At 37.8% G+C, this 13,524-nt stretch overlaps 1 protein-coding gene across 1 annotated transcript in view; it reads right to left on the reverse strand.

The window, feature by feature from the left end:
• RHAG (Rh associated glycoprotein) overlaps positions 1 to 13,524 on the reverse strand; it is a 34,685-nt gene that overhangs the window by 3,150 nt on the left and 18,011 nt on the right. The window contains exons 2-9 of the mRNA XM_075598580.1: positions 12,213 to 12,396; positions 11,736 to 11,883; positions 11,400 to 11,547; positions 9,023 to 9,189; positions 7,617 to 7,754; positions 6,312 to 6,433; positions 4,882 to 4,955; positions 240 to 313 (exon numbers count right to left, since the gene is read on the reverse strand). Of these exons, the coding sequence (XP_075454695.1) occupies positions 240 to 313; positions 4,882 to 4,955; positions 6,312 to 6,433; positions 7,617 to 7,754; positions 9,023 to 9,189; positions 11,400 to 11,547; positions 11,736 to 11,883; positions 12,213 to 12,396 (1,055 nt within the window). The remainder of the gene's footprint in view (positions 1 to 239; positions 314 to 4,881; positions 4,956 to 6,311; positions 6,434 to 7,616; positions 7,755 to 9,022; positions 9,190 to 11,399; positions 11,548 to 11,735; positions 11,884 to 12,212; positions 12,397 to 13,524) is intronic.

Here is a 13,524-nt window from a genome sequence, read left to right on the forward strand (position 1 = left end):
CTGCATGGCTCTTTAACAACCTGCATCCAAGGAAAAGGAATCATTCATATAACCTTACATGGGTGCCAAGATCTGTCTGATTTTTTAATCTTTAGAACATAAAAATACATACATGTCTGATTGTCAGAACCAATATAATAACATATAACCACTATACTTGAAAATTATCTTTTCACTGCACCTCACTCTACACTCTTCGCTCACATTTCTCTTTCAATTTGTGATTTTCTGTCACTTACCTCCCAGTAAATGGAATCATCATAGTAGTTTTCATAAGGTGGCTGCCCCCAGAAAGGTAATTTTAAGATGAAGCCTTATTGGAAGAAGAAAATTATATATTTAAATAATGTTTGAGGATTTTGATTAAAACAAAACTATATATAACTATATATCATAATAGTAAACTTTTTATATACATAGTTTGTGTAATTTAATTCTAGCTTTATGACACAAAAAGGAGCAGATAAGCAGAGACTCTTGTGACTATGATATAGAAAGCATTGGTAAGTAAGGTGTAGGTGACATGGTTCTTCAGCTTCGGGACTGTGTCAAGTTATAAAGATAAAGCTACAGCGTATGGCTAAGGAAGATATATAGGTGACAGCCCTGTACATTGTAAATGTGTACTTTCCTCTTGGGCCAATGCCTACCCTTGTGTTATTTGGATGATCTGCTGTGGTATTCTGTTTTTTGGATTTATATATTAAAAAGAAAAAAGGTGTTAATAAGAGGTACATAAAAATTAAGGTTTACAGAGAAATATATGAACGTGAGAATAAAATAGTTAAAAAATAAATAAACGATAAGATGGCAATTAAAAGAAAAGAATAGAAATATAGAATGAAGTATTCACACTATGCTATCATAGGTTTATGGGGAATATGATGAGGTGAGTCCTCAGGATTTGCAGATATGACAAGCTTGGCTGTATTATGTTGGGATATGTTGCGATATTCTGCACCAACATTGCCAACAGATCCTCTGGAAACTGATATTTCACATGACATAGTTACATAGTACCAGGATATGTTGTGTTATTTGGGTGAACAATGAAATTCACTACAACTGCACAGTAGCTGTTTGTGTTTGCCAAGTTCATATGTGGGTGTCCTTCAGCGAGGTCTGTATTATTATATCAAGTAATAGCTTTTGGCAAACCTGTTGCTAACAGAATGACTTTTTCTTTCCATGGTCGCAATTGTTTCAAAATGTGTGATTGAGAAAAGAAATGAAGAGGTGATTAAGAGGCCGCTCAAGCTTTTCTAGACTCAAGCGAAGTGAAATCCACAAACACGTTCTGTAACTTTTATACTGTTATTAGAAGAATATCCTTTCAAAAGATAAACATCAAACCTCAGGGAATGGTTTTGACTAAACCTAACATTGGATTTTGAATATTTTTATTTTATTTAATATTTTTGCAATTCGACATGTACATGTATTTAGCAAAAAGCATTATCGTTATTATTTATCTCTTTGCTCTTCCTACTAAAAGAAATTACAACATCACCCCTAATTACATACAGTAATATAGAACCTGCCCCCCTCAGTAAATATAAAATGGGACTATTAATACCCCATTGTTCTTGACTGAGGACACACACTGGCACTTCATTAAAATTGACATATTCCCTGTATTGGCTACCCTCCTCTTGTCATTGAGCGTTGGTTAATCAGAGGGTTTTTGACAATAGGATTGCAGTAATCATACACCTTGAGACCTGTTTTTTTTTTTTTAAAGAGCGCATTTTGCCCTATTTTTAAGATGACGACTGGGCACTTTGTGCAGGTTAACCGGTCATGAACATGAACTGATGCCTGATGCACTTCCTGTCAGCAAACATTGGAATCTCCCTAAAATATTAGTACATTGGAGATCAACAACTCAAACAAAAGGTCAATCTTTTCTAAAACACTTAATCTAACAGCAGACTGTTACTTTAAATGCTGTACCTCTGTTCATGACGAGTTACATACTCTAGTAAAATTAAATAATGTGATTCAACTGCAATTTAAAAGATACTCCACAAGCACTGCTAGAGGTAAGATGGTACAATGCATCTATGATAATATATCTAATGATGTATTTAAAAACTGATCTTAACCAGGTCACACCCACCTTGCTATCCCAAGGGTACCATTTTGCATTGAGTTCAGTGGAGGAAATTCCATATGAAAGTCTGTTTTCATTAGGTTGTTTATGTAAAATTTCCTGCCAAGGAAAACTCAAAGCATTGTTTTGTCTCGGATTTTCCTTGAGCCGGCTGGACAAAGTGAACTGCAGTTCATTAAATCCGTGGAATATGTGGGTGTGATTCCAATTCTGTACTACCTCTTATTATATAAACTTTTTTTTTTTTGTTTTCTAATGTATGTCTAACTTTTCTTTTTTGAATATATAAATTTGGAGATGCACAGGATCAGTCAATTTGTTGTAGGTTGCTGTTTATACTTACCTGAAAACGCTTAATTTTTTTTCACACGAGTGGGATATTTTTATTGATCACACATCTATTTTTTCATATTACAGCATTTTAGCACTACATGCGTTTTATTGATCTCTTCACATGTACCCTGAGAATTTAGCGCTTTGGACTTATTGTTAATTGTGTAGACTGATATAATTATGATAATTACATGGAGGACCTCAATACCTGCTTTACAGGACAGTTGAAAGAAAAAAAAGTGACTAGAGCTAATATTGAAATTAGAACCAGGTTCATCTGTGTCTGATCACTAAGGCACTCCTTTAGCTTTACAAATAAATCACATAAAATGTTTTTTTTGTCGCAGAAAATGTGAAAAAAAGGATGTATGCAACTCTTTTTTGCCACACAATTTGAAATACTGTATATGACAACAATAAACTAAAGAACAATAACTAAAAACACTTCATTTGTAAAAGTTCACATACAAATAATAATAATTGTTTGTTCTTGTATAGCGCCACTAGCTTTTACAGATACATTTTGGAGACACAGCAGACAAAAAAGGTTGGTACTTTCACTGGTGTTTTGGATCTAAATATTTTTGGTTTTTTAGTTTTGCTGAAACTTGATTGGTTTTGGATTTTTTTAATTTAGAGGGGGAAAAAAATCTAAATAAGCAGGTCATTTGTTTACAATTTTTTGACAAACGTTTCAACTTTTTTTTGCAAAAGTTCACAGGTCTTTTCTTTTGCCAACTCAAAAGTTTGCCCGGTTTATTAAAACCAAAAGAAACAAATCACAGGAGCTTTTGTCTGGTTTTGATAAAATGTTGCTCTAATTTGAAAAGTTCAACTTGAATTTACCAAATTAATTTTGAAAGCGCAAACTCATGTTTTAAGCTATATGTATATTTTTTAAATGGGACATGTATTTGGAATTTAAGTATCTACATACGGTATTAGAAATTCCAATACCTTTATCAGTGAGAAGGATGTCCACCAGTGAACAGGACCAGAGCTGCCGACAAGTAGGGATAGCTGGGACTCCTGTCCTGGGCCCGATAAGTAAAGGGGAACAGGCCCCCTGCTGGCAAAATTTGCAGAGGGGGCATCCTGGAAGGGATTGTCTTTGAATATTCCTGTCTGAAGCAGCATGCTGTAGGCTGGTGAAAGGGAGGGTCCCCTGACCGGCACCTCCATGGGAACCCTTCAGTAGGCAGCTTATGCAGGTCCCCTCGACAGCCCTCTAATTGGCCCCTCAATCCTCCAGTGTAGCAAGTAGACAGTGGGCTCCTCTCTTCCCCTCTCTCCCTCTCCTCTGCCCTACCCAACCCCACAGGTCCATATGTGACGGGAGACTCCTGTGACGGGTAGGATCTCGGTGGCCGGAACAGCAGGGAACGTGGTAGGGGTCACAAGTAGAGGTCCAAGGCAGGCAGCAGATAGCATAGTTGGGTAACAAGCAGAGGTCTGAGGCAGGCGGCAGATAGCGTAGTCGGGTAACAAGCAGAGGTCCGAGGCAGGCGGCAGATAGCATAGTCGGGTAACAAGCAGAGGTCAGCAACGAGGAGACTGGAACAGGACAAGGGAGCAGGAACAGGTTGTGGGAGCAGGGACTGGGAACGGGGAGCAGGGACTGAGACCAGGGAGCAGGGACTGAGACCGGGGAGCAGGAACTGAGACCGGGGAACAAACAGGGACAAGCCAGATTACCAGCAAGGGCCTTTACTATTAACAGAATCAAATACAGGACTGGTACAGGAACAGATCAGGATCAGAGACAGAAGTATGTGCATAGGAGTCTAACTCAAAACAAAGGCAAGGAACCAAACAGAAAGCAGAAGCTATAAATGACAGAGGCAGGAGCAACAAGAAGACAGACAGGTGAACCCCAGAGCACACAGAAGGCAGCAGCACACCCGGTGGACAAGGAAAGAACTATGGCTAGGCAGGAGGTCTAGGAGACCCTGACACCATATCTCATCCACCCCCCCCCCTCAAGGACACCCTGGATAACAGGGTGGATTGAGGGGCAGGGGCTGCTCCTTTTGATTAGTCCTGGACCCAGTATTTCTTTTGGTGGCCCTGAACAGGACCAATAACGTTTGAAGACTGAAATTTGGCCATTCTTCAGGCAACCTTACCACATCTGTTTTAGCAAGAGAAGGTTTATTTTTCAGGCATTTGTTTTTGGAATGGCTATGCCTGATTATGTGAATAAATTAGGCACAGGTGGGTATGCAGGTTCGAGATCCAAACTTCAAAGTTTGTGAAGATGTCCAGGTCGAATTTTGAAGAAAAAGTTCACAAGAAAGGATCATCCTCTGATTCTTTTTTTTTCCATGGCCTTCAACGCTGCATTGCTAAGATAACGTTACTTGCTCAAAGCATCTAAGTGTGATTTCTCTCTTCATGTGCCTGCACATCGGTTTTATTTGCGTACTTTTACTAACCTGTGATAGTTCCTCCAGCAATAGCAATTACAATAGTAGCAGCCAACGCAGCACCTTGCATGCCAGGAGAACAGCTGAAAGGACAGTCACAAAACAAAACAAATATTAATACACAATTCCTAGCAATGCACTCAGGCTTTAAACAAAAAGAATGTACCGGTCAGCATGCATTAACGGGAATAGTTTATTTAATTGTATATGCAGTATTCATTATACTGAACCAACAATTGTGTTTGTACAAGGTTTGTACCTTTTTTTGGTTAAGGAACCCTAAGTGAAATTCTGAAGAAGCCTCAATCATCTCTAACGGCAACTCTGTCAGTACATTCTTCTGTATTTCATACAATTTATAAATGACCTGAAAATTGCAGGGAACCCTTAAGGAATGCCCGGGGGAACCGAAGGGTTCCTAGGAACTGGTTGATAAACACTGGTATAACGTATGCAAAGAAGGAGGGTTGACTCCTAAGGCGGCAGAACAGGAAAATAGGGAGCTGCAGATATGCACTGTATTATTTTTATAAAACAGATAAAGAAAAGAATAACGAGTGTGTCTCCATGCATCAATGTGTAAAACCAATTTTGTTAGGTCTGTGCATCCACGTTTGATAAAGAAAAATATGACGTTATTGGGTGAGTCATATGCACAATCATTGGGGGTAAAGGAGGACAATTTCCCACCCAACTTTTGGCAGCCTCCAAGGTCCCACTCAACTTTTCACGTGAAGGGTTATACTGGAACAGAACTTAAATTCTTGCTACAAATGACATTGCATGGCCATGACAATGTGATGTCATGTGACATCGCAGCGCAATGAGGCATCACGTTGTCATGCAAAACAGCGCCACAGGGCATCCCATTGTCAACATGACACTGCAAGGTGTCGCAGCGTCACGTGACATTCCGTTGTCATGGCAACCTGGAGCCACTTGACGTCGCAGAGCCATAACGATGGGACCATGCAGGGGGGATGCCAGGAAATGCCATTGGAGAAGGTAAGAAAGTAACAGAGGCCTGTGTAATCGCTTAGCTCAATGCAGTGGCACCGACTGCACCACCATTACGCCAGCCCTGCCTATAAGCCCTTCACTGCTAGAGGGGCCGGCACAGCATTGTTTTAATATGTGTACTGGAATGTATTGTACCACCAATAAACATACTGAAGCATTTACAAATCTGTGTGTATTCTGTATGTACAGTATAAATCACTTCTTGGAAGGAGGTTAATGGTATTATCCCGTATTGCTGGATTTGTAGTATGTTGGGGTTTATTTGTAGAGAAATTCACCATAACAAAAAGAACACCGCTGAACTGAAAATGAAGGGAATATAAATGTATGTGACAATGTAAAACCATACAAGGCGTAAAAGAACAAACAGCACTTGCTTTTTAATGTTCTGCTAGTCTAGGAGAACAAAACATACTTACTTTGCTTTAGCTCCCATTGATGCTGCCACAATGCCTGCAATGCCTCCTAAAATGCCAGGCAAACCATGCAAATTGTGCACTCCACACGTATCCTGAATCTTCAGCTTTGAAGCCACTAATGGCTGCAATAGTTAATAGACAACGTTAAAGTGTTGAAATGTCATCATTCATTCGTTCAAAAACGATTGTATTTCATTTAAACAGGAGGAACACATATTTAATACAATACACTGTACACACAGTTACACATTGGGGGTTTTCCGGTGAACCTTTTTATTAACAAATGACACAAGAACATTAACATCATTCAAGCTTGAACTAAGACATCAAAGATTTGGGGGAAAAGTACAAATTCAAGTATACACTACCAAAATACAAAGGGACAGTATGATTGACATGTTAAGCAGCCCACCTCCCCCAGCTTCATTATTTGTAATTACAGTAATACTGTATGTGTATTTGTCCAGTGTTGTGTTAGATCCACCTCTATTTTCTGTGCTTATAAATGTATTACCACATTTTTGTAAAACTTTATTTACAGTATGTACTGTACAGGATATCTTAGTTTCCCCCAGAATCCAGGGCTGATCTTTTTTCGTAAACACAGATAAAACAGTTACTATGCATTTTAAAGATCATGGGTTCAATTCCTGCATGTGTATTATTTAAAATAATAATTTATAAATTATACATACCATACAGGAACTGAACCCCTGATATATATATATATATATATATATATATATATATATATATATATATATATATATATATATATATACAGTGTTCGACAAACCTATACATTTGCTCGCCCCGGGCGAGTGGATTTAACCCCCGGGCGAGTAAATATTGGCCCAAGCAGCACACGTTTGGTACTAGGTGGCGAGTAGATTTTTTTGTGTGGCGAATAGATTTTTTGGTGATTTGTCAACCACTGTGTATATATATATATATATATATATATATATATATATATATATATATATATATTGTCTTGCAGGGAATAGATCAATTAAGTATACTAAATCTTGTCAACATTTGTAGTTTAGTTAAAATGACAGAAGTACAATTTAAAAAGGTTTTTCATACAGTACAGTATATGCCACCAAGGTTCACATATTATTTAGCTGCGCCAGCACTGGAGGTAATTGTACTAAAGGTGCAATTATATTTAATAGAGTACATATACTTGAAAGGTTAACAAATACTTGGGAACATATTTTTTAGTAGCAAAATAACTTCAAACTGAAAAATAAATTGTAATCCATGTACTTTATGTACTTTGTTTCTTTTGTGTATACTTACAGTTAAGAACTTAAAGCCAAGGGTGGAGATGATTCCAGCAGTGAAACCAATTATCATAGCTCCAAAAGGGCCAATATTCATATCTGCACAAGTACCCACTGCTACACCTCCGGCCAGGGTAGCATTTTGAATATGAACCTGAATTTAACAAGTATATAAAATGAACAATTGAAATCAAGTTGATAAAATAGTGTTGCTTATACTGTACAAGTGTTCTTTTAGCGCACTTTATTCATGTATTGGTATATTGTGATGATCATAAATATTTAAAGACTTGCAGATGTACACCTGGTAGAAAGACTGATGAGACAGCATGTGACAGAAACCTTCAAAGGGTGACAACAAGCAATACATATAGCCTGCTTTACATGCCCAAGATCCTTCAGGGAAGGGGACAGCTGTGGAAACCACAGCAGCTTCATTTTTGACTATGGACTTCCAGCATCTGTTTTCCCAACAGCTAGGATTAATGAAGTCTGTTCCCTTCGACTACAGGGAACCTAAACTAGGCTACATCTGTACAGGATGGAATACTTTTTGAAGGAAATATAAATATTCTGATTGAAAGAATGCTAGCATGAAATGGCATTCTCTGAATCTCAGGGGATGTGTGAATTCCCACTTCACCATGGGCAAACTTTCACATTTCTTGATAACTTTGTCATCTGATTTCCAGACTGACACTAAATTCCTCTGGAATTTCCTAATCCCTTCTGAGGAAACGTTAACATGCATTTTGGCATCCCAATCTCGTTTGCTGTCTCATAGCTCATTTTAGTTACCTCTCCTTGGGTCTTTGTGATTGGATAAACTCTCCTTTCCATAAAGTTTACCATGTCCTCTCCTAGGAAAGTAGCACATTCACTGTATCTCAGTGCCTAATATGCTTGTCTGCAGCTTATTCACTTCATGACCATTGACAATACAGTGATAAAAACAGCTTTGAAGTCCTTGTATACTTAATGCCTGTACAGATTTTATGCCTAGGCCCATTGGCACCATACAACAACATAATAATTTTCTTCTACTATTCAATAATTTAAGATTAAGTAGCAGCAGTCTAGAAATTTAAATTTCATTTAAATGCCTTGGGGAAGAGCACAGGGCCTCTCTATCCACCACGCCCCCCAATAAAAATCTCGCGCTAACCCCCCCCCCCAGTTTGCACACCCCTGTTGTAGCACATAGTAATATTGCTCTAAACCCTAATTGTACAGATAAATTAGAATTATTTAGCAAATATCCATCCAACCCGCAAGCCTTGCTGTCCTTGAGGCCACGGAGGGGCGGCGAGTTTCCACATTTTTCTTCATTTCAACAAGGCCAGTAAGTCTTGAAAATCTGTATAGTTATACATTTGTATTGTTGTAAAAGTACAATAGTGTCGCGTTTAATAATTGACTTACCATATCCAATTTGCCTTTGTGTTCAACCAAGCTGGAGAATGCATATGCAGTAAGTACACAGGCAGCCAATGAGAAGTAAGTATTGATAATGGCCATTTCTTGATGTATTCCAATATCGGCAATGGCAGAATTAAAACTGGGCCAAAACATCCAAAGAAAAAGGGTTCCTATACATGAATAAAGGATCATACTTTTTAAAATTAAGTATTTTATATTTCCTTTTTATTTATTTTTAAATTCAAATAATAAGAAATCTAACTGCTACTAACTGTTGATTTCCTGTATATGGACAAGTACCTTTGGATAGGAATCCCTCTGCTGGTGAAAGCATATAACTACAATGTAATTGCTCTAATACACATTAATATACTGAAGTACTCTAAGGCTGCGTCCTCGCTAGTGCTGAGTACGCTGAGTGGGTGGTGCTTGCCGTGGTTACTTACATATAGATATATGTAAGTCCCCGCTCACGCGGTGCACGCGCGTTCGTGCGCGGGCACACGCTCATCGGTGCTCGGCGCTTAAGTAAACAAAAAAATCTAACATTCCAGTGCGCTTAATGCCCCCCCTGCGTGTGCGCATAAATTACAGAACACTTGGCGCTCATGCTTGGAGCGCTCTCCAAGAATGAGCGCGCTCAGCGCCAGCGGGGTCTCAGCCTAATACACAAAAAATGTTTTGTAAAGCCAGTCAGCGTTTTAAATCAGGGGTGCACAAATGGGGCTGGGTGGGGGGCGAGATTTTCTGGGGGGAGGGGGTGCGGCAATTACAGATGCCCCGTGCTACCCCGAGAGCATTTAAATTAAATTCCATGAGGACCGCACGAGACCTCTGTAACTTCCCTTACATTGGCCGCGTTCGACGCGTCGCTATGACAACCCGACGACAAACGATGCCGTTGGGTAACGTGACATCACATGACCCCACGGCGTCGACGCCAGAGCCAAGTAGGAGAGGAGATCAGGCAGGGGGGCGCAGACTGAAAAGTTTGAGTACCCCTGAATTTTAAATAACATAAAAATATCACCTGTGAACACGTTCACATCTCAGACACCCTGCCTATCACCATAATCTCCTATCTTACAATGCTTACACTGCAGCCAGGGATTCTGGGAAATGACAAGCAAATAAGCACACAGTGTCACCTTTTGTTTCATATCAATTTTAACTTGGATTCCTTTTAGGTAATGCCTGCCATATTAATTTACTTTTTCAGCACAGCCTGGGTTAAAGAATTGCATAGGCAGTAAACCTGCTCACAGACAGCTATTCAAGAAATGAATATGCTCACAAGTGGTACAGTATTTTGATACTGGAAACTATACGTTGGATGGTATTTGTCACTTTTATACCCATTACAATTTCTTTAATGTGTGATTTTAATATCATCAAATGTTTTAATGAAATAACATAATACCTGCACTACATGTAGACTCAGGATTTTAAATGATGAGTCAAAAAACACCCCACCTTCACATACATGTATATTTACAGACTTTTAAATACGATTCATCAGTAACAGATGACAATGTTATAACATATTGTAAGGAACCTTGTTCTGAACATCCTTTGATGTGCCCCAACGTGTGTTCTTTACTTTTTTTAAACACAAAAAAATATTTAAAGAATAACAAACGTACTGCAGGGCCCATTTAAAGTGCTTTTTGTGTATGTATCTGCAGCCTCAATTGTGTGAAATATGCACAGAGAACATGTTGGCCCATCTGATGACATCTGTACCTCTCTTTAAAATCAGCATATCATTTAGGAAAAATACTCTACATTACATGTTAAAGCACAAAATAGAATGAGTATGGATGTTTATATAACATAACAGATGCACATAATGATAACAATGACATCATATTAAATGATAATTAAAGTCTGGAATGACCCATCTTTGGTAGGAGTGAAGATGGGCACAGAAATTTAGCCACTGAAAACTAAATCTGAATATTCAATTGCCTATTTTGTACTTTTATGCAAAACACATTATTCCAACGTATGATTAGAAACCATTATCAAAATGTTAAATAAAGATGTATTAATTGAATTCAACTCCAGTCCTGAAGACGCCCCCACCCCCCCCAAAAAAGTAAAGGTTTCAATATATCCTAGATTCCGCATGGGGGCTCAGTCCCTCTGCTTCAGCACACTGGCTCAATTTGTGGCTCAGTCTTTGACTGAGCCACTGATTGAACCCCCTGTGCTGAAGCAGGGATATCATTCAAACCTGACCTGTTTGTGGGTTTGAGGTCTGGAGTTGAGAACTCCTGGACTATATTGTATGGTATGCTAATTACGCTGCACAGGTGATCTCGGATAGATGTAAGTAGAATAGATGTGTGAAACAAGTTACACAGTATATGTCACTTACCAATCATAGCAAATAAATCTGAATGATAAACAGACCCTTCATTATCATGGCTCTTTTTTAGAGATGATCGATATAAAACAGCTGATGCAGCTAAACCAAAGTAGGCCCCAAAAGCATGAATGCTCATAGATGCACCAACATCGCTGGCCTGTATAAAAGGGTAGATACAGTATATGTGTATTTACTTGGAATAGGAGGTCAAAAGAAGATAGAGAGAATATCATGAATAAAGAAAAGTACTATGTAACCTGTGATTTTATGTGGTAATATGTGGCAAGCAAATACATTGCATATAACTGCTTTAAAATAAAATAGTAACTCAAAAATATATCTTACCCCCAAAAAATATATCAGATGTTCATTGCATGCAAATATAGAAATTTCTAAAATTGCCATTATCAGCATCTGGACAGGACTTGTTTTCCCCAGTACAGCTCCAAATGATATCAAAACTGTTGCAGTACTGAAGTCAGCATTTATCATTCTAAAAGAACAAGATAAAATAGTTGTCAATAGGACAAAATATTGTATATACGTAGTACAGCTGCTAGATTCATCACTAGCAGCAATAACCAGGTAGAGAATGCAGCGATAAGACAGGCACACCACTAAAGAATGTGATGGGGGTAATGTACTGCATGTGTCAGAGATATATCAAAGCATCACCAAAAATAAGAGGAAAAACAGAATGAGAGGTTTTACTGTAAAAATGTGAAAATGTTTCTGCATTTATTTTCCATGAAGTTGAGAGCAGTTGTTGATTTAACAATAGTTTGTAGTACTAAATAAAATGTTTAGGGAAAGAAAAATTACTTTGTTATGTCAATCTCAATTTTTCCACCATGGAGATGCCAGAATCCTTGCATTAAAGTTCCCCATTGAAGACCCAACGCAGCAATGAGTAGGTTGATTCCAACACTGCTGAATCCGTATCGTTTTAGGAATGTCATCAGGAAACCAAATCCAACAAAGATCATTACATGGACATCTTGAAAAACTATAAAACAAATAAAAACAGTTATAAAATGCTGATGGTGAATGTAAATATTAGATATCCAAACCTTCATCTAAACTGTACGTTTCTTTACATACCTGGAGCAGGTATATATATAGTACAGTAGCAGTATTGGTCAGCCGGGAAAATGTAATCTTGTAATTTGGAATACCTTTTATGGAACCAATACTTTCTAGGCTTCTAAACCTTGCAGGTCTTTTGTTCAGGTATACTGTGGGCTGTAACTAATTCTAAGGTCCGTTTGAAATGAGATTTCTTATTAGATATTGTATTTGCAATTAGCTAAAATATATTTCTTTTTAGATGTATATATATTTTTTATCTTTAATAGTAATATGACATTTTAGATAATGACCCTAAAAGGGATACAGAAGGTAAAAAAAAGGGGTGTGGTGCTAAAAGGGGAAAGAAAAGCAAAACACTACAGAGACAAAGAAAAAATAAAGATTACACTTAAGGTTTTACAGGGTCTAACAATGAAATAGATACATGTGGTCACAAAGAATATCTAGTCTTAAACCCAACCATAAAATAATAAACAGTTGTCGGCAGTGCCCAAACTCATCTGATCGATATTTGAAAATAACTCAGGTAATTGTGTGATATCAGCAGCTCCCAAGAGTTCAGATTATATCCAGAGAAGAATGCTTGGAATATTAGCTACTCATATATAGACTCTCCATGGTTCCCAGACTCCTATGAATTTACAATACGCTTTTACACTGGTCAGATTTTCCATCAAATAAACCTCCAGATTTTAGTTCTAATTTGGTCCAAAGCTAGAGCATTGGGCTTCCTCCATGCCACAGCTATCACATCTGAATAATTGTGAACCATGCATTTATTTTCTTTCTTAGTTAGTAATAATAATATATATATATATATTAGATATATTATTAGATATATATATATATATATATATATATATATATATATATATTAGATAGTAATATTTGTATTTTTCTTGTATAGCACTAACAGTGTACACAGTGCTCTACATAGATTTTTGCAGGCACAAGTCCTAATCAGAAGAGCTTACAATCTATGTTTTTGGTGCCTGAGGCACAGGGAGATAACGTGACTTGCCCAACATCACAGGAAGCTTACACT

This window comes from Ascaphus truei, chromosome 4, assembly GCF_040206685.1.
Source record: "Ascaphus truei isolate aAscTru1 chromosome 4, aAscTru1.hap1, whole genome shotgun sequence".
NCBI classification, from domain to species: domain Eukaryota; kingdom Metazoa; phylum Chordata; class Amphibia; order Anura; family Ascaphidae; genus Ascaphus; species Ascaphus truei.